The sequence below is a fragment of the Pundamilia nyererei genome, unplaced genomic scaffold (genome assembly GCF_000239375.1).
Source record: "Pundamilia nyererei isolate P.nyererei 1_Seehausen unplaced genomic scaffold, PunNye1.0 scaffold00069, whole genome shotgun sequence".
Classification (NCBI taxonomy): Eukaryota; Metazoa; Chordata; class Actinopteri; order Cichliformes; family Cichlidae; genus Pundamilia; species Pundamilia nyererei.
In genome coordinates this window covers 2,754,575-2,775,041 of record NW_005187470.1, presented here as the reverse complement: position 1 = coordinate 2,775,041, position 20,467 = coordinate 2,754,575, and the positions used below count along the sequence as shown (strand labels likewise).

General features: G+C 39.7%; 2 protein-coding genes across 5 annotated transcripts in view; one reads left to right on the top strand and one right to left on the bottom strand.

Moving 5' to 3' along the window:
• Window positions 1–1,138: 1,138 nt before the first annotated feature.
• On the top strand, window positions 1,139–6,900 carry LOC102214517 (potassium channel subfamily K member 1-like). The gene is made up of 3 exons (XM_005736504.1): window positions 1,139–1,640; window positions 3,480–3,884; window positions 5,676–6,900. Exons 1-3 carry the CDS (start codon window positions 1,289–1,291, stop codon window positions 5,978–5,980), a joined length of 1,062 nt encoding a protein of 353 aa, XP_005736561.1. The 5' UTR covers window positions 1,139–1,288; the 3' UTR covers window positions 5,981–6,900.
• A 1,521-nt stretch (window positions 6,901–8,421) lies between these two features.
• The window catches only part of entpd1 (ectonucleoside triphosphate diphosphohydrolase 1), a 20,871-nt gene continuing 8,825 nt past the window's right edge, over window positions 8,422–20,467 (bottom strand). For 3 of the 4 annotated variants that reach the window (XM_005736503.1, XM_013911650.1, XM_013911651.1), the window contains 9 exons: window positions 18,690–18,817; window positions 18,183–18,300; window positions 14,813–14,963; window positions 14,319–14,478; window positions 13,996–14,199; window positions 13,575–13,832; window positions 11,686–11,799; window positions 11,410–11,547; window positions 8,422–8,964 (listed from right to left, as the gene is read on the bottom strand). In XM_005736503.1, coding sequence (XP_005736560.1) covers window positions 8,755–8,964; window positions 11,410–11,547; window positions 11,686–11,799; window positions 13,575–13,832; window positions 13,996–14,199; window positions 14,319–14,478; window positions 14,813–14,963; window positions 18,183–18,300; window positions 18,690–18,817 — 1,481 coding nt within the window. In that variant the 3' untranslated portion in view covers window positions 8,422–8,754. Of the gene's footprint in view, window positions 8,965–11,409; window positions 11,548–11,685; window positions 11,800–13,574; window positions 13,833–13,995; window positions 14,200–14,318; window positions 14,479–14,812; window positions 14,964–18,182; window positions 18,301–18,689; window positions 18,818–19,854; window positions 20,404–20,467 lie in introns of those variants that run through there. The other variant, XM_013911649.1, reaches the window with a different exon arrangement.

Here is a 20,467-nt window from a genome sequence, read left to right as displayed (position 1 = left end):
TAAATAATTGTACCTTTTGTGCTTTAAACATTTTATTAAATTCATTTATCTACTTTTTTTTTATAGTGGAACCATCTGAAATGTATTGTCATATCAGCAACTGTACAACTGTCAAAAAGTGCAATGTTTTCTGTGTTGAACTTACCTTACCTACTATCACTGCTTCAGATCATGTCTCCACACAGCAGTTCCTAAAAGTGACTATTTTTCTTTTTGATTCTTAGATAACTGAATTATTGTCTCGGGATAATTTGGGAATTCCACAAATATCCACCAGAGAGAGAGAGAGGATACACCAGACTCAGGCGTTAATCCAGCCAAGACTATCAATTAATGACCATCCTCTATCTGTCAGCTTTGTATGCAGCAGTATTGATTTCAGGCTGTCTCATTCACTGTATATTACTGCTCTGACAGCATCTCTAATGACTGTAACTTCTTGTTGCTTTTCATTTTGTGCTTCCCTAATGGCTGTAAATAATTATTTATTGCTAGATGCCAGACATGAGAGGGAAAGATGCAAAGATAAATTGATGATGGAGTAAGTGGAGCACATGTCTGGCGGTTACTTATCAATAAAATGTTTTTTTTTAAATCAACTGTTCCTTTTTTCTTTTCTGATGACGCCAGTAGCTCACAGTATGCACACACACACACTCGCACACACACGACTGTAGAAACATGGTCTCTAGCGTCTTCTAGTGGTAAAGGTATTAATTACAAACAACGAGGATTTTCAACGCTCTGATAAAACTGTCCACGGGGATATGGAGGAGTAAAAGTGTAAGAAAATGGAAGCACACAAAGTTTAGATAACACATAATTTTATTCAAAAACAGTGTTTGAATTTTTTTTTTAGAATAATAAAGAAGAAAATGGGCTTGGAAAGTATAGGGTGTATCCTAACCCCTATAAAAGATGGTCTTTTGGTTTAAAATGATGTTCTGCTGTTTTAATAATGCAAAATGTATGTTTGGTCGCAGTAAATCTGGGTCACCGAAGAAAGCTGACCTTGCTCATGATTTATTAATTAATTTCCATTGACTCAAAACAGAAAACCCGTTCGACCGGCTTGAGAGGGAAGTGCCGTTAAAGACGCACTCCACCTGGTAAGGTGAATAAGTGACGTCACCACTGCCCTACCACTGAGGAATGAAGAATGAGGAAGACGAGTCCATCCACCGAGTACAGCATAGAAGTCTCTACCAAAAGATTCCAGGATTTCTATTTATTTAAATTAAACTGAGTACTTTTTTTTTTTTTAATAAACAAACTTTAAGCAAGTGGGATGGTACGCGGGTGCACAAGAGGCGCGTGCCGTCGGTTTATAGACAGGCACCAGTCAGCGTTGAATTTCGGCCTGCTGGTTGTCGCTTACATCCTTTACCTCATCGTCGGCGCCGGGATCTTCTCCGCTATCGAGCTGCCGTACGAAGACGCGCTCCGGCAGAAGCTCAAAGCGGATCTACGGGACTTCCTGAGGAACAACTCCTGTGTGTCTGACGCTCGCCTAGAGGAGCTCCTGGCCCGCGCTCTCGAGGCCAGTAACTATGGAGTGTCCATCCTGGGTAACGACACCCAGCGTAGCTGGGACTTTGTGTCCTCCCTGTTCTTCACCAGCACCGTGCTGACCACAACAGGTGAGTCCAACGGATACAGGTGTTCAGACTTTAAAAGCCTTTGCTTCGAGAGTCGAAAATGTGAGTGGCCCATTTAGCTGAATAAATGTAAATTTGTGGCACGCTATATAAACAGGTTTCCTCGCTGTAACTAATAAGTCTATGGTTAAAGATCCCCTGTAGCCACTTTTAACACATTGGAAAATAATGTGGTTTGAATAATAAATGTTTAGGATGTTCATTTTTTTCTTTCCAAAGGAGAAAAAATATAGTAGTTAAGGGAATGAATTATTAACTGCATTGGACTTTAAATAACCTTCAAGTTCAGACAAGTATGTAGAATTACAATAGACTAGCTTTAAATTTCAGTTTATCCAGTTTATCACATGTCACTGAGCAGTCCTTACCTTTAAATATAACCTGAGATCTCCTTCCTCTCCTGTCCTGTGTTTCTTACATCATTCTCCATCTCTCAGTGAAGTTATCTCAAACTCTTTTCTCTCCCTGGGAAATACAGCAGCCGTACCTTTTGCTAGCAGACACTGTGTGACAAACTGCACACAAGCAGTTTGTGTTTTTACTGATCTTTGTTGAACTTACAGAAACATTGCATTTGAAATGACCTGCCACTTACAAAGGATACTTCCTTTCTGTTCGCTCTAGTGATGGATACACAAATAGGAATATCTTTTCTGTTTTACCGTTCCCTCCATTTATCCTCAAATCGATTTGATGTTTTAAGGCACGCAGTGAAGTGAAACAAAAACTTCCCTCAAACGTGTTAAGCCTAAAGTAACAAACCTGTTTTGAAACTGCAACGAGAAGAAAGTACTCGTAAAAGTAAAAATGAATAATCAAATAAAGCACAGATGCTGGAAATGTTTACTAAAGACAGTAATGAATTTGTTACTTTGTTACTGATATACTTTTCTGTTACCTCAGTTTAATGTGAGCAAAGAGAAATGACATAAAAATAGCTCCCTTGGTCATTTGGACATGTACGGTAAGTGAACTAACAGTAAGCAAGCCGTGTTAAATGATGGAGAAATTCAATATATCATGTAATAATGTTTTGTGTATTTAAGTCAAGATTAACCAAGATGAGAAAAATCCCTCTGCCTAATTTTATTGATCAAGGTCTAGCTTAAATGTCCTTTTATAAATAGTGTGTGTTTCAAGGTGTCTCTATTACATGTATTGTTATTGTATTGTATGAATTTTGGTCCAGATTCTATAAATAATCCATGAAAGCAGTATTTGTCCTGCCTTTCAGGGCCTTTGTATAAGTAATACACTCAGGAAAGTAGTATTTTTATCAGACATATCAGTAAATGCATCTCTAGAAGAATAAATCCTTATCTCAACTCATTTGTTTTTTTAAGATAAATAAAAAAAACGATAAGTTTTTGTGCAAACCTTCAGCATTTGTCGCCAACACTTCTTGAGGGTGAGACTTTTATGTTTACATAAATGCATGAATTTATTTATTTTTCAGTTTTCTGGAGGTCTAGGAGGACCTTTGAGATATAAGTTTATAATGGCTATATTAGCATTTTAACAGAGTAGTTGTTGCATCACATACGACATGGCACAAGTGGTAGCTTATATTAACCAAAAGGAAACTAATAGGCAGCGTGAAATCATGCAAAGTTTACAGAGGATATCCTAAAAAATTTTAAAAATAAATTAATTATTTCTTTATTTCTATAGCCTGCTTCATTTTAAGACTTGACGAGTCTTGTTTGAGGCTAACTACAGTTAGTTTTCACAAATCCCGGGTGAATCCTGGAGGAGAATTCCTCCTTTTATTACTGTAACTCTGTAATTTACATAGTGCTGCATGTTTTTTTGTGTCTTCAGGTTATGGCCACACTGTTCCTCTCTCTGATGGGGGGAAGGCTTTCTGTATCTTCTACTCCCTCCTTGGCATCCCTGTTACCCTCTTCTTCCTCTCTGCTGCGGTTCAACGGATCATGTCCGTGGTCACACGTCGTCCACTGTCCTACTTCCATCGACGATGGGCTATGTCTAAGTCACACCTGGGAGTCATCCATGCTGCCTTCCTTGCCTTCATCACGACCCTTATCTTTGTAATTATCCCTGCATGGATCTTTGTCGCTCTCGAGGAAGACTGGAACTTCCTAGAGGCTCTGTATTTCTGCTTCATCTCTCTGACAACTATTGGCCTTGGAGATTATGTACCAGGAGAAACTCCCAGTAAAGACGTAAATCCACACCCACACCTCTACCGGCTGGCCATTACAGGTGAGTAGAATTTAAAAAGGCAGTCACATTTTTTTAATCTAATATATCATGAAATAGATCATTTATTTTGTAAAAAGAAACAATTAAATATCAAAAATCTGGAATATTTTTTGGGCTTTCTCTTGCCTATAAGATAGTTTTTAGTGAAAACAGAGAAGACGCACAGTAAAGGCCTTCGTGTCTCCTGCTCAACCTCTGAGCTAAACCGACACCTAGAAATTCCTGACTTTTAATAAAATATCTATATAAATACACCCTTTGTTCCAAAGACACAATGTGTAAAATGCCATCTATCATGCTACAAGGTTATTGGATCATTAGAAAATAAAAAGAAGCAATTCAAATATAATTATGTTTTCACAACTAAAAGCTGTTCTATTGATTTAAAAAGTCAATAAACACATGGAGAATCAGGCTCAGTGACTCTGAAAATAAGGTAAACGTCTTCTGATATTCATCAGAGTTTTTCTAAGAATTGAGCCACCCATTCATGATCTTCTCCTTTGCTAAAGTCAGTCAGCAGGCTAGGCAGGATATTCTAGACATCCTTCTCCCCAGTTCCTCCTGCCAGATTACGAGGATTTCCCATGCCAGATGAGATATATAATCTCTCCAGCATGTTTTGGGTCTATCCCAGGGTCTTCTCCCAATGGGACCTGCCCAGAAAATCTCCAAGCACCTAGTAGGCATTGTAAGAAAATGCCTAAACCATCTCATCCGGGTCTTTTTAGCATGGGGTAGCAGTGCTTTCACTCCCAATTCCCACCAGCCATTACTCTCTGTTTGGACATTGTAGAGAACCTGAACAATTTATACACAGGTGTGCACTACTTTCTTCATACAACAGTGCAAAGTGGCTTTAACAGGAGTACAAAGGGGGGTGGAGTGCGCAACTAAGCAAGTAAACAAGAACATCACAGTTTCTGTTTCTAGAGTTAGGAAGCTCCCTAAATGATAACTGTAAGAGCCAGATGCTTTAGTTAGTAATACGTAGTGTTTTAATAAACCTTTAGCTTTTTGGCAATTTTCTTTAAAGAACGGCCTTCATTTCTTAAAACAAAAATACTCTGATGAGTTTTAAAAGAGAATGACTTAATCAAATCCATAAAGGTGAATGCTTCATATTTTCTAGCCATTTCTTGACTCTTCATCATGTGCGTTGGATTTTAAAGATTTTCATGAGGTTTAATGCTAATGTCAGCATGCTAACATAATCACACTGACAATACTAACATGCCAGTGTTCACCAGGTGTGATATTTACTTTGCTTGCCAGTGTGGGATAGTATGTTTGCATCCCTCCATAATTTATATGGAGGGATGGGCAGTTGTATTTTTGGGCATCTGGCAAATGTAGATCCAGCATCAGCTCGTTAGTTCTGTTATCAACTCTGAAGGCAATAAGTGCATAATGACTTTTGCTGTGGGTGTTCATTTTGGGGATGTGTTTTAAAGCTTGTAGGCTGAAAATGATTGCCTGCTGCATCCAAGAATGAACAAAGGGAACTGTTTGCGTTGAGGGCCTGACAGATAATTACTGAGGCGAAACATGCTATTAATCTCGTTAAGCCAAGGGGTTCTTCAGAGTCAGGTTATAATTTTCCGTCGGCTCCATGTTGCAGCGGCTCCTTTCACCGTGACACCTTTTTTTTCAGTTTTGTTTGTTGGTATGAAAAATTCTAGGTGTTCCTGTAACAGTAGTAATGTTATAATTACAAATTCATCAAACAAAGCAGTCCCTGTTATTTTATCTGCACCTTTTATTTACTGACCAATAAAATTGCTCTTCCAGTCTACTTGCTGCTGGGCTTGGTGTGTGTCCTGGTTGTGCTGGAGACATGTTGGGAGCTTCCCCAAATGAAACGCCTTAGACATCGATTTTATGAAGAAAACCTTCGGGAACTGGACTCAGAGACCACCAACATCATCGACCGTGATCAATTGAGCGACCAGCTGGCCGATACTGCAGATCATGTGATAGATCACCCAGCAACCATCTCTTCTGTGTCAGAACAGGCTGCATCCATACGACAGAATGGGAAGTCAGCGCCTTACACCCTGGCATCAGGAAGTGCTCTTAACGGAAAACCGAGATGACAGATTGTGTTGGCTTCCAGGGTATTTTAGTACAAACTGTTCTTAAGGGGCTGTGTAATATTCTCCATGCATGGCTGCACAGGACGTACCGGCTTTGACCTCTTTCTATGTCTAGAGTTTATAAGGAGTCTGAACAAATTTATATATATATCACCATCTAAGCAAAGTTATTTAAAAAAGCGATTGCTCTTTTCCATTGCCAAGAATGAAGTGTTTATCAGCATGGCATTGTTTCCACCCTTACTGTGCAATTCCCTGCCGATAGAGATCTTGGCACAGAGGAAGGGCTGGGCCCCCCAAACAGAGGGAAACCCCCACAAGTTTCCATTTCCTGCCAAGTTTTGATGTTGAAATTCCAAAGCAGCTAAGTCTGCTCCAGAGGATTTAACATCCACTCTTGGCACGTTTCATAATCTATGGTGGTATTTGCATAGGAAATTTGCCTTCTTGAAAACAGTAAAGCAGTACCAGAAGAATCAGGCGTGTCGTCAGTGAGCCCTGTGTAAATTATATACAGGAATTACAAGAAGATCAGGTGATAGCAAAGAATACAAATGTTTTTGTTCATGGTTCCTTACAAGTTATGATTAGCCTTCAGTTCTTGGTGGAATGTAGAAAATCAAGTGGTAAAAACCCTGCAATATGTCGCTTCTTGACACTAGAGGGCAGCACTTTCATATTACAGCTGGATTTACATGAAGCTTTTACTTGAAATTGCTATCTCATGCTGTTTAGGGATGTATTTCTTTAAAAGTGTAACCAAGGTGCAAAAATATGTCATTTTTAACACTGTGGGAGATGAAGGAATATGCCGAAAGACGTTTTAGTAGCAATAAAACAAATATACAATTAATGCTGGATGTTTTATGCCTGCAGTTATTTCTGTTTTTACTCACAAAGCAGCTTTAAAACAGACTCAAATCTTGACAATCAGAAATAATTGTTTTTTGGAGGGTTTTTGTTAAGGGATTCAATGAAAAGCATAACTTTGAAATTGTTGGTTTGTTGTTGTTTTTAATCAAAAATCATTTGTTTTTTGGGATAAAATGTAAATGCATGATGAAACATTAAAGAGAATGAGTGATTATGTTTTTAACAAGTGTAAAAGTGCCAATCAGATTTTTTTTTTATAAACTTTAGTTATTTTATTTATACAGTAGTATCTTCACATTCACATGTTCATTATTTAAGACACTTACATGCAGACTGACGTGGGTACAAGCACACTTTCAGGTGTCACACATTCAAACTCAGACATGCACACACACACACACACACACATACACTCTTATACAGGAAATGTCCTTCAAGCAGGGATGCACAACTTACTCCTTTGTGGGAGACACTGTTATCCTTCAATCCGTATGACCTTTAACCTCCCCACTACCTAGTAAAACAGTCAACACAAACACAAACATTTGCAAATGTCCTCTATCTCATTTGCCACTCACACATACTCACAGTGCAGTGCAAAAGTCTTAAGCCACCCTTCATGTCTTTATTTCTTGCTTGGAAAATGGGGGATGGGGTAGTGATTTAATGAAACATACAAATATACATGGAAACACAATAAAACACAAGCAAAAAAACGGTTTTTACAAATGCAACAAATCAGAAGGTTGAACTACTTTTATTCTTTAACACAGCCTTTTCTCTCTTGGGCAAAATTTCTTGTAATTTTTGAGTAGAAAGTAGTTGTCAAAACTTCTTGAAGGACATTCAAAGCTCTTCTTTAGATGTTGGCTGCCTTTTGTCCTGTTCTCTTACAAGATGATCTCACACTGCTGCAGTAATGTTGAAATCTGGGCTCTGGGGAGGGGAATCCATGACTGATAGTGTTCCATTGTGTATTTTTCCATCCAGGTATGCTTTTACTGTAAGCAGTATGTTTTGGATCATTATCACGCTAAAAGTTTGTTCCAGACGATGTTGCATGGTGGATAAAATTCTGACAGAATCAGAGCCAGATGCATTTCTCCAATTATCTGTCAAGTCTTTGCTGGATTCTTTCCTATTGCTTAATTAAGGAAATCACTTAAAGATACCTTTCATCTCCTGTAGATAGTTTTTCAGGCCTGCCAGTTCTTCCTTGTCCAGTTTCCTCAATTTATTTAAGGACACATTGCACATGATGCTGAGATATTAAGTTTTAAAAATAATAGCTCTTTGTTGGTGAAAAATACATCTTGTGTCTGTTAAACTGTGTTATCGTTGGCATTTTTCACGAATTTAATGAAAGAAATGTGAACACATGATACATTTTTGCAATAGTTGTTAATAACAGAGTGCTTAAAGATACTATTTAAAATGAGTTCATTGCTAAGTTGTCTGTTTTGTGCTGACAGAACACTAGTTCATCCCTTGAGCTAGGTGTTTTCTTTTATACTTGAATGACTCATAGGTCAGCGTTAAGTGGCTTAAGAAAAAAAAATCCTCTTAAATGGCGAGGTACAAAGACTGAACTGAAAATAAGTGAAAAAGCAGCCAATGTCTAAAGAAGAATTGTGAAAGACCTTCAGGAAGTCTAGAGAACTATTGCTCAAGAGAGGTTAAAAATAATAGTTTGTGTAGGTTCTCAGTCATCAAGGTTATGGTTGTCTATGGAACTTGGAAAGACAAGAGCCTGGACTCCTTTAAGTTTCTTGAAGACGGTTCACCTCTCGCTGCTTAGACTACAAGTACATGTGGCTCCTTGAAAGGAAAATATAAATAGATGAGGAGTGACTCGAGATTTTTGCACATAACTGTACATGCATACATACGCTTCAGAGTGTTTATACAATTTGTGTTTTCTTGGAGCAACGGGGCCAGAATATGCGGAGGGCGAGAAGTAAGAGGAGGCCAATGAGTAGTATTGTCATGACGGTTACTATGGAGACGTAGCCAGCGTGGGGGAGAGGGGGTGAGTCAGGAGCCTCAGCTGGGATCATGTTGGTGAGATTCAACATGTAACCCAGAGTCCAGCCTGCATCACTGCCTTTTATCTGGAAACAAAGAAGAAGGGAAGCGATCACCATAAACATAAACTGTTGACAAATTCAAATAAAAAGCGTTTAAATTCAGTTGTCTTAAAAAGCCTTGCTACTACTAGAAGATCTTCAGTATGCCAAAGCACTGATTAATGTGCCAGTCCAAACTCTCCTTTAAGTGTTCAACCCACACAAGTAGGGATCAAGAGTTCAGGTTTTTCCTTTAATTTGTCACCAGTCAGTATAGTGAGGTTAACCTGATGTAGCGGCTTATAGTGAAATGCCTTCCTTAGGGTATTATGGGTAATTTCACTCGCACAGCATATGCTTGCTAATTGTAAAAAAAGAAATTCAAAAAGTAAACATCGAAATTCTTACACGAGATGTTAATTAGAACTGTGACTGCACAGTCTGAAACAGCTGCTGGTCTATCCTTCGCTAACTGGGTCCCCCATCTAGCTACAGTATCATCCAGTACCTGTAATAGGCCCCACATTGAGGGGTTCAAAGAACACCAGCAGTTCCAATCAGCATTATTGTGAATCAACGTTTGATGTTAATCCTTTGTTTTTCAAGTACTCAGCCGTGTTATTTATTCATTTTTTAAATAAATGATTATGATATTTGATTACACAGAATCCAATTTGTGTGCATGTCTGTGTATAATTATAGCAGAGTAATAATTGTCAGAGTTTACAACAAGGAAGCAGACTGGCTGCTTTCTTGTTTTTTTGTTTTTTGCCACCTAGTCTTTCTGGAGTAATACGAAGTAACACCCAAACTAATCCTGTTGTATTGCATGTAGGTTGAACTGGTTTGAGTTTTTCTTGTTATGGTGTGATTTATGTCCCTTTTATCACTGCATTTTAAGTCACTAGAACAGAGCAATGAATTCCTTATCTGCTCACTGCTTTTTTCTAATCAAGGCTTCTTGGAAAGAGTTAAACATTCTTGTGTGTAATATAATTTAACTTTTAAAGGGGCGATTGTAGCTCAAGAGTTGGGAGTTAGTCTTGTAATCGGAAGGTTGCTGGTTCGAGACCTGGCTTGGACAGTCTCGGTCGTTGTGTCCTTGGGCAAGACATTTCACCCGTTGCCTACTGGTGGTGGTCAGAGGGCCCGGTGGCGCCAGTGTCTGGCAGCCTTGCCTCTGTCAGTGCGCCCCACCCATTCACATACACACTGGTGTGTGTGAATGGGTGGATGACTGAATGTGTAAAGCGCCTTAGGGACTAGTAAAGCACTATACAAATACAGGCCATTTACCATTTTACTCAGAGGATGTAACCACTGATAATGTTAGAATCTTGCCAACTTGGCTGTGAGAGAAGGAGGGTGAGTGGCTTACATCTAGATCTACACCCATTAGCAACATACCTGACTAAATACACGATGAGTTTTTAAATCATGATTTCATTTATTTACGGAAAAAAAGCCATCTAAACCTATCCTTGCAAACCCCCCAAAAAAGTAATTGCCCCTTAAACCTGCTGTAAGAACTGGTTTTGCTGCCCTTTGCAGCAAAAACTGTAATCAAGCATTTCCTAACTGTGACAAATATGCAAAAAAACAAAAACAAGAAGTTGTTGTTTACTGCCTGTAGTTTGTATGGCTTTCTTGATGACAGCATGTGTGTGTGTGTGCAGCTGGCTGAGGAGGTGGTTGGTGAATATTCCTCTGAAGTGTAAAATCTTTGCCGTGTTTCATATGAAAAAGGAATTGCAATCTATTTTCTGGCTGCTTGATTAGGTTACGTGCAATATTCTGCGTAGTCTATTTCCCTTGTGTGTTCTGTGAGGAGATAACCGAGAGTCTCGTTTTAATCTGAAACCTAAACTGAAGGCTGACTTTGCACTTTACCTCAGATGAGAAGAGCTTTGCTGCTGTATAATTCACGGGCTGTTGCTACCTACTTTTTGAATCACTTTTAAGGTGGTGGTAGAGAGTGGTTCTGTTGTTTTGAGGGGTTTTATGTCCTCTGTGCTTTGCTTTTTACTTTCTTGTTTGAACAGCAGAGCTTTTTGTTTCTGCAAACTGCAAGCATATTAGATGTAGCTGGAATAGTTTAGTGTTGTCTGATAAGGGTGCTATGAAATTCTTAAGTAACTCAGAGCTTAGTTAGCTCTTTGCATAAAACTTGTGCCCGGTATTTATACCAATGCTTGTTAAAGCTGGCCTCCCAAAGGACAGCTGAATGCCCAAACTGGCAGAGAGGATTACAGTTAGTCCAAGTTAAATGTAATCCTAAATTTTTAAACCACCTTTTACACAGTTGAGGTTTTTCCACACCTGTCACTTTCCAACAGAGACTTAAATGTGTCCAGAAAGATGGATGTTACAGTAGGTATTTGTTTATATATGCACTCACACACACAAGTACAAGGTCAGGTCAGTATGACCTATCAGGTGTGGATGTCTCTCTTTAAGAGACAGGAAAAAGCTGGACAGTGATCTACTGACCTTCTTGATGAATTTTATGTTTGAGTAAGTCACTGCAGTGAAATCATATCCTTCTGTCAACAGGGTGAGGATGTAGGTGCCCGAGAAGCAGTATTCAGCCAGATACTTTACGTTTACTGTAGGATGCTGAATCTTTATCTGTGCAGGAAGTTCAAACGTAAGGATGCAATCAGTGTACATTACAGGCAGGCTGAAGGACATAGATAAGACACAGAAGGGGGTGACTATGACAGAACATTTTTTATGTATATAACCAATGTATACGTTTTCTCTGACCTTATCCCAAGAGGTAGCACAGTACTGGCTTAGCTTTTCCTTCACAGTTTCAAGGGGCATGGATGTATCCGTCAAATTGAGGAAGTTCATCACAAAGTAGTAAGCAGAGAACGCCTAAAATGAAAGATGAAAAGAGAAAGCGATGAGACAGGAGGAAATCAGGATATCTCTAGAAAGTGAAGTAATCAATTTATAAATACTACGGAAATTTATCGGACATTTATTGAAATCATTATATCATAATCATAACAATTGCCACTTAAACCACTAAAACGTTTTCCCCCTAAATATTTTAGAATAAGGTATCGGCTAAGTACCCCCTTCATTACAACTGCAAGGGGATGATTTTTTTTTAACATAAATTAAAATTTTGTTGTTTTGATTGTTGGGGGTGTGGCTTATTACTGAGAGGTGGATCCTAACACCGGTGGCAGTAGCCAATAGCTGTGTGCCAGGTTTCAACATGGCAGGTTTACCACATGTACTGCACTGTCTGGGCATCTTAACCATGTTGCTGGGGTCTGTTGCAGTTATACTATAAGAAATATGGCTAGCTGTGTGATTAAGGTGGCAACAACCGTCAAATTAGTCTTTGCTAATTAAAAGAAATAGTCTGTGGTAGATACAATATTCAGTAGTATTGCAATGATTTAGTTTATTTTTTCGGGGGTTTTTTAGAAGGGAAACATAGACGTTTTCTATTCTATCACTACAACCTAAGTATACTGTCTCTTCAGACTGATTATTGTATCAGTTAATGTTACAAAGGTTTATTTTCTTATTCAGATCAGGAAGATGAGGAAACACAAGCGCTTTTTGCTGAGGCGTTCCACAATTAATGTCAGTCATGTTAAAAACAGAAGTAACTCAATAAACTGGTACTTCGAGGATTGCAGAATTGATTATACTGTATGTTCTGTAACCCCTGTGCACGCCCAAATGGCACGAGTGCTCTGTGCTTCCCACAGATAGATTGTGACTCAATAATTCCAGTTGATCCTCTACTTTGTGATACAGAGAGTTCACACTTCTCACAGAATCGGAATCAGATGGGGTTGCTCAAGGGGTGGGGTAGAAAACAGCATAAAGAGGGAACTTCGAATCAGCATCTGTTGGGTGTATTCAGGTCATAATTTTTCTGATTAATTTTCATTCAGGCTTTATAACATTACTGAAATATTTCCATTTGTTTTCTTACTGGTCTTCTGTTTTGTTTTCTATAAAATTTGCACACACAGTGAATAAAAGCAAATTAGGAAGCCATGTACAGTTATAGATAGTCCACATGATATAACTGCATTATTTTTGTATGAAATTTCTTCCATATTGGATGCAAAATGAGTGCCCAAAATGTGTGCACTTGTGTGCATACATGTGGCTGTTCACGAACAAGTCTCATGCTATGGATGAACTCCAACCCCATGATCATAGCCTGCATCTGCTGATAGTAGTCTGTTTTGTTGTGCAGCCTTGTAATCTGCGAGTTGTGGTAAGAGTGGTTAGAGCTCACAGGGGATCTTCAGAGCAGACATGAGCAGTATAAAAGATGGACATAACTTCTCGGACCGAAAAATTAAGCAAATGAAAAAGTGCCCTAAAGCTCTATTCTGTCTGAAGGCAATAGACTTTAGGCACCGTAGGATTCTTTCTGTCTTGACTTAAATAAATACTCTCTTGATGAGTTTATGTCCTCAGTCGCTCCTTTTGGGTCAATAAAAGTGAGGATAGTCGGGCAGTAAATTAAACTTGAATGGGGTCATTCTCACAGATGTGGCAAAAAATGAATGAATAAATGCATGAATGCTAAATGCTAAAATTAGTCACCAGATATACTTGGATGACTGTTTAGAAACCAGGTTAAATCTACACATGGAGAAACACTCACTTACCCCGAATGGCCCCTGCAAAAGAGGCTGGAAGACCCCATTGAAAGAGCATCGGCTGTATTTGCAGGAAGTAAAGTTAAATACACTTTTCACAACTTCTTGGCATTCTTGGAAGTTTCCTTTCCCAATGTGATCAAATTTTTCTGGAACTTCCTGAGGTTTCCTGCCTGACACACAGGGGCTGTCATAAAGGACGGAGTAGTTCTTTGTCTCATTGTAGCCTGAGTGGAAACAAGGATCCAATACTGTTGTTGCACCTGACTAGGAGAGAGAGTGAGATAGTGAGGTGCAACAGATGGAGAACAATGAAGCCTAAGTACTTTTGCACATTTAAGAACATTATGGCTCTCTAAGATAAGATCCCATATTTGATTAGTTTGAACAGTTCATTCACAAAACACAGGAACCAAGGTCAGAAGTTTACCTGAGTGTGATTTGCCACCACCATTTTTAACGCTTGGTCTTTTCCGTAGCACAGGAAGCTGTGAGTATACAGGTTATAATCATTTCCATAGAGTCGGAAGTTGACAGAGTTGATGGGTGACTCTGAGCCATCAAAATCATCGGATATAAAGCTAATTTGAGTAGACGCCCCGCCAAGGTCAAGAGCGCCTGTTGTTTTCAAGCCCTGCAGAAGAGGTAAAATAACACTCGGTCAGTGCAGAACCAGGAGTACTGGCACACACAAAGTACGTCTCAGTGTGGACAAATGTGCACGGACCTGTATGTTGATGTGCACAAACTGACCTGTTTGAGACGATCATCCAAGTAGTTGACTGTGACCCACCCGAAGGCACCCTCTTCCTGCCCACTGAGGATTCTTGCTCCCTGATAGGAGAAGGGGGAGTTCCGCAAGGCGTTCTCCACAGCCTGAAATACGTTCTTTGATGCTGAGCTATTCACAATACTGCAGGCACACATGGCACAAATGTATGTGTGAGTCACATCCACAAGTCAGATCAATACAGCAGCCCATAAATAATATATATATTGTATTGTGCATAATGGCTTTGACAGTAACCTATTCACTGTCCTGGCAGTTCTTGTGGAGATAAATGTGCAAATACGAACGGTTACAAAAAAATAGCAATATTTGCACTGCCAATGCAAACACAGTTTCAGCTTTTAGACAGGAGATAAGCTAAACAGTATCAGCATGAAAAGCTGTTCACTGTGGGTGTTTTTAAAAAACATTCTTTTCTAGGTTTTATCATGAAAATGTCTAAGCTTGTGCAACATACTCCAGCAGCCTCATTCCTGCTGTGGCTCCCAGATAGAGTGGGGTCTCGTGAGCTCTTTCTTTGGGGACAGTCTCCTCAGCCTCCCCCATGCACTCTTTCAGAGACTCTCCTGCTTTCCATGGTTCAGACGCATAGCTGGAAATACCTTTACCTGTTAAAACAAAAAGTCAGGAGGGTTACTGGGCAGAAATTTAGTAACAATAAAGCACAGTGACAGCCTTGTCTTTACAGCGACCCTTCTTAAAAATTCACTCATCTGTAAAATTTCAGGAACTGTTCTGTATTTCAGAAGGGGACGGGCCAGGTAAAGATGTTATTGAGGTTAAATGAACTTATAGAATAAATTGCCTAATACTAGGCAAAGATGCAGCCAGGAGTGCCTTACTAGTTTCAGTTCAAAATATAACACAGTTATGGGTATTTACATGTATATCATGTATGTAATTAATAGCGTTATTGGTAATAAATGACTTTTTTGTAAATGACAACAGTTTAATTAAATTATATATACCATGCTTAAATTTTTAATTATTCTGTGTTTATTTGGTACGATACAGTATCTATATTTGACTTAAAGTCGGGAAGCTGTAGGGAAACACCCAGTTTGGCTGTCTCTAAATGCACTTTTAAGGCTTACCAATAAACATACAATAGCTCCTTTGTTTAGTCCACATAAAAACAAAAGTGCCATTCTGCAGTTTTGCAGGTGCCAGACATGCCTTTTTTGCCTGTGCATTGAATTCCTACAGTCTTGTCATCACCATGAGATTGTGTTGTAATAAGCTATTGTTTTTCATTTGTCTGTCATTGCTTTTACAAAATAACCACGTCTAGATTCTCTGGAACCAAAACAAAAACACAGATAAAGATTTTTCAGAAAACAGAGAGTACAGTTACTAATCGGATGTGAAGGGATTTGGAATACATGTGTAATTGTTTTTATTCTGTTAAAATGATTAATTGGCTTACTGAATACATAGCTACCACAATATTATCAACATACAACAAAACATTAAGCCAAAAACACATCTAGCTCTGTGTATAGTAGTATATTCTTTTGCTCTAGCATAACTTGCTATTTTAAGCTTTCACAAAACAGGCATAGCATTAGTTCAGACAGGCACCAAAGTTAAGTTCAACTGATCTTCATGCCAACCCACTTCAACTAATACCCTCCTACACAGCTACAGTGGCTTGCAAAAGTATTCGGCCCCCTTGAACTTTCCCACATTTTGTCACATTACAGCAACAACCATGAATCAATTTTATTGGAATTCCACGTGAAAGACCAATACAACGTGGTGTAAACGTGAGAAGTGGAACAAAAATCATACATGATTCCAAACATTTTTTACAAATAAATAACTGCAAAGTGGGGTGTGCATAATTATTCAGCCCCCTTTGGTCTAAGTGCAGTCAGTTGCCCATAAACATTGCCTGATGAGCGCTAATGACTAAATAGAGTGCACCTGTGTGTAATCTAATGTCAGTACAAATACAGCTGCTCTGTGACGGCCTCAGAGGTTGTCTAAGAGAATATTGGGAGCAACAACACCATGAAGTCCAAAAGAACACACCAGACAGGTCAGGGATAAAGTTATTGAGAAATTTAAAGCAGCCTTAGGCTACAAAAAGATTTCCCAAGCCTTGAACATCCCACGGGGCACTGTTCAAGCAATCATTCAGAAATGGAAGGCGTATGGGATAACTGTAAACCTACCAAGACAAGGCCGTCCACCTAAAGGCTCAACATGGAGAGCGCTGATCGGAAATGCAGCCAAGAGGCCCATGGTGACTCTGGACGAGCTGCAGAGATCTACAGCTCAGGTGGGGGAATCTGTCCATAGGACAACTATTAGTCGTGCACTGCACAAAGTTGGCCTTTATGGAAGAGTGGCCAGAAGAAAGCCATTGTTAACAGGAAACCATAAGAAGTCCCGTTTGCAGTTTGCCACAAGCCATGTGGGGGACACAGCAAACATGTGGAAGAAGGTGCTCTGGTCAGATGAGACCAAAAGGAAACTTTTTGGCCAAAATGCAAAACGGTATGTGTGGCAGGAAACTAACACTGCATGTCACTCTGGACACACCATCCCCACTGTCAAATATGGTGGTGGCAGCATCATGCTCTGGGGGTGCTTCTCTTCAGCAGGGACAGGGAAGCTGGTCAGAGTTGATGGGAAGATGGATGGAGCCAAATACAGGGCAATCTTGGAAGAAAACCTCGTGGAGTCTGCAAAAGACTTGAGACTGGGGCGGAGGTTCACCTTCCAGCAGGACAATGACCCTGAACATAAAGCCAGGGCAACAATGAAATGGTTTAAAAAAAAACATATCCATGTGTTAGAGTGGCCCAGTCAAAGTCCTGATCTAAATCCAATCGAGAATCTGTGGCAAGATCTGAAAACTGCTGTTCACAAACACTGTCCATCTAATCTGACTGAGCTGGAGCTGTTTTGCAAAGAAGAATGGGCAAAGATTTCAGTCTCTAGATGTGCAAAGCTGGTAGAGACAGACCCTAAAAGACTGGCAGCTGTAATTGCAGCAAAAGGTGGTTCTACAAAGTTTTGACTCAGGGGGCTGAATAATTACGCACACCCCACTTTGCAGTTATTTATTTGTGACAAAATGTGGGACAGTTCAAGGGGGCCGAATACTTTGCAAGCCACTGTATGTGACAAATCATAAATCACAAACGGTGTGCCATTCAGGTTGCTTAATCTGCCTACAGTTGGTGTGTATCTCCAAGCCACTTTGCAACCCACCTACACTCCAGCTTCTCATTTTCAGGCAGTGTCTGAATTGATTAGTGCGTTATCTGTGGTCATTTTTTTTCTATAGTGGTCCTGGAGAGTTGAATAAAATCCATTTATAGACTTAACACAACATTTGAAACAATAGCTGACTCTGTAAGGTGTTGCCCAGTGCCATTTGTCATTTAATATGAAATTTAATGTGGAGGCTTTTTAACGAACCATCAGATGTGTACCCAATAATGCTAATGAATAATTAGTAAGTGGTTATGCTAATCCACCAAGTCTCTAGATGTAAATTTTGATCAGTCTTTGGCTTCAGATGCCCTGCAGTTCTCTTTAAAAGAGCATAAGATTTCAAACTGAATGAAGAGAAAATGAATCACCTTGGACTTAAGGAAAATAGTATAATACAATTATACTTAATTGCAGCTTTTTAGAAGGAATCATTGTTAAACAGGAATGTATCATTTATGACCAAATTTACACACGCACATACACAAACACTAATAGCTATATCAGTAAATATGCAGATTCATATGCAATTTCCATCATATTAATGCATATATGTAAGTTTGCACTGTCATATGAGAGTATTTGTGCAACATATACTGTACCTTTGACTTTGCAGGAGTGTGTCTGTTCAACTCTGCCAGTGTTGTTATCCTTCTCTGCTGGCCAGTGATAAATATAAAGAGCTGTGTGGGAAGATCCAGCGTCCAGCACAATCCCATACTGGAGGAGGAGCAGAAAAATAACAAATTCTAGTTAATTAGTTACATGCAAACATTTAACATCAGGGTAATGATTGTATAAACTACATGTTGCCAAAACTGTGGCACCAATCCATGTGAATTAGGAGTACAGTACTTTATAAAAACTAGATCATGCTTTCAGCTGTGAGACTCAAACCTGGATCTGCAACTGTAACTAAAGAGATGATTTAATGTTATTGTTGATATCCGCTGGCCATATTTGGTGGTGGATTTGTAAAGCCGGTTGTACAAGCTGAGGTCATATACTGACAAGATGCCTTATTTGGTTTGTGGACTTTGGCTTGAGATTCCTGTGTAACACATTTGACTCCCACACAGGGAACAGGTCACAACATTTGAGTACTTTACCTTGTACTTTTGGGGGACAGGTTTGTTCTGCAAAACCGCCACCGTCACCAGGGCAACAATCGCTATGACACCAATCACAATGATGATGATGGTCACAGGCGTAGGCCAGGGGTTCTTCTCTTTCATCTCTGAAAGCGTGGGTGGAGAGACAGACAGAGACAGGAAGGAGAGGAGAGGCGAGAGGGTAAAAAGGGGAAGATGGAGACACACTGTTAAATAGGTATGTGTTTAGCCACTCTTGGTTCCAGATGTGGCGTATGTCACAGAATGTGTGTGCTTGGATGTTGGAGAGAAACTGTGTTGGAAAGAGCGTTTAATTGTTTTGTTGTGTTTTGTAACCAAGGGCTTTCTGATTTGGGGTGTGTAAATTGTTGCCAGACTGTTCATTGATTTTAGGGGGAGTTGTTATTTCAGCCACAGCACATTAGAGAGGGTATCTCACTGGTGTATTTAACATGGGCTGAAAGATCAGATATCCACTATGAAAAGCACTTAAAGAGAACTATTATTGTGGAAATACTTGAACTGTTTATACAACACAGAAGGACAATTGGATATAATCAAAAAGACAACTCTACCAAAGAAAGGCTGACCTATTAATTCAATAGCTATAGAGTCCCACAAGAGTGTATGAAAACAGTGATTAAAGATTTCAACATGTGCTAGTTATTATTTTGATATCAAATATTACTTTTTGGGTTCTCATTCCTCTTGAAGTACTCTGAAGTATAGAGCTATCACAATTGCTCTAATGGGATAAAGTCAAGATGCTATAGCAGATAATATGCACTTTTAAGTGCACAGTTTCAAAAACAGACAAAAAAAAGGGTATAAAAAGGCTGTCTGTAGTCACAAAGCTACTGTGATGGAAAATCGATGAATAAGATACCAGTATGAAAGCAAGCCCACATATACAAGCACACGCATGGTTGTTTGATTATTGCCAGGGCAAACGAACTGACAGATACTGTCGAGGCGCGCACGACAGCTGGCAAAGCAGAAACTGACCTACCGGCAGAGTACAAGACAAAACAGTTTTTCTGCCTACTTCACTAACAGTACCTGCAGCACCGATAGTTAAGCTCACCTCAGTCTACTGTGAGAAAGCGCACTGAAAGTTAAAGCACATTAAACCCAGAGGCGCACAGCGAGCAAGAGCACTTACCTCTGTTATGTACTTCAGACGGGGAAGGGATAGAGACAGATAGTGAAAGGGAGAAAAAAGAGAGGGGGAGGGTATGTGAGAGAGGGAGAGAGGGTGGAAGTTGAAGAAAAAGAAAATATGGGCTGGACGGGGAGAGGAGAGAAGTGACAGAGGAAGGTAGCCGGGTGATAAGATGAGGAGAGGTTTTTCCGTCGTGGCCGGACACGGATTAGAACAGAGCTGTATGTGTGTGCGTGTGTGTGTGTTTGCGTTGTAGCAGCTTTAAAGCACTCAGTTTCCTCCCCAAGCTGGGACAGCAGAGCTGGTCGCTATGGAGATGCAACTAAAGCGTGTTTGTGCGTATGTCGGCGCGTTCCCGTGTGTGCATGTGAATCCCTTAAAAGGGACTCTCTCTCTGGGAGCTAATGAGAGTCACTCTGCCCAGCACTACTCTTTCTACCCTCTGTTCATTCTGTGGGATGTGTATGAGGGAGGAGGGAAGTGGGGACTCCCTTGTTTGACTGTTTCTTATTATTGGAGACTGTGATGTCATCTCAGTGACGGATCGGAATTCCCTTCTTTTCTGTAAGGCTGTGTGTGTGTGTGTGTGTGTGTGTGTGTGTGTGTGTGTGTG

Coding starts and splice junctions, on each gene's coding strand:
- LOC102214517 (XM_005736504.1), top strand. CDS start 1,289: ATGGTACGCGGGTGCACAAGAGGCGCGTGCCGTCGGTTTATAGACAGG. Junction 1,641..3,479: donor CACCGTGCTGACCACAACAG/GTGAGTCCAACG, acceptor TTGTGTCTTCAG/GTTATGGCCACACTGTTCCT. Junction 3,885..5,675: donor CTACCGGCTGGCCATTACAG/GTGAGTAGAATT, acceptor TTGCTCTTCCAG/TCTACTTGCTGCTGGGCTTG.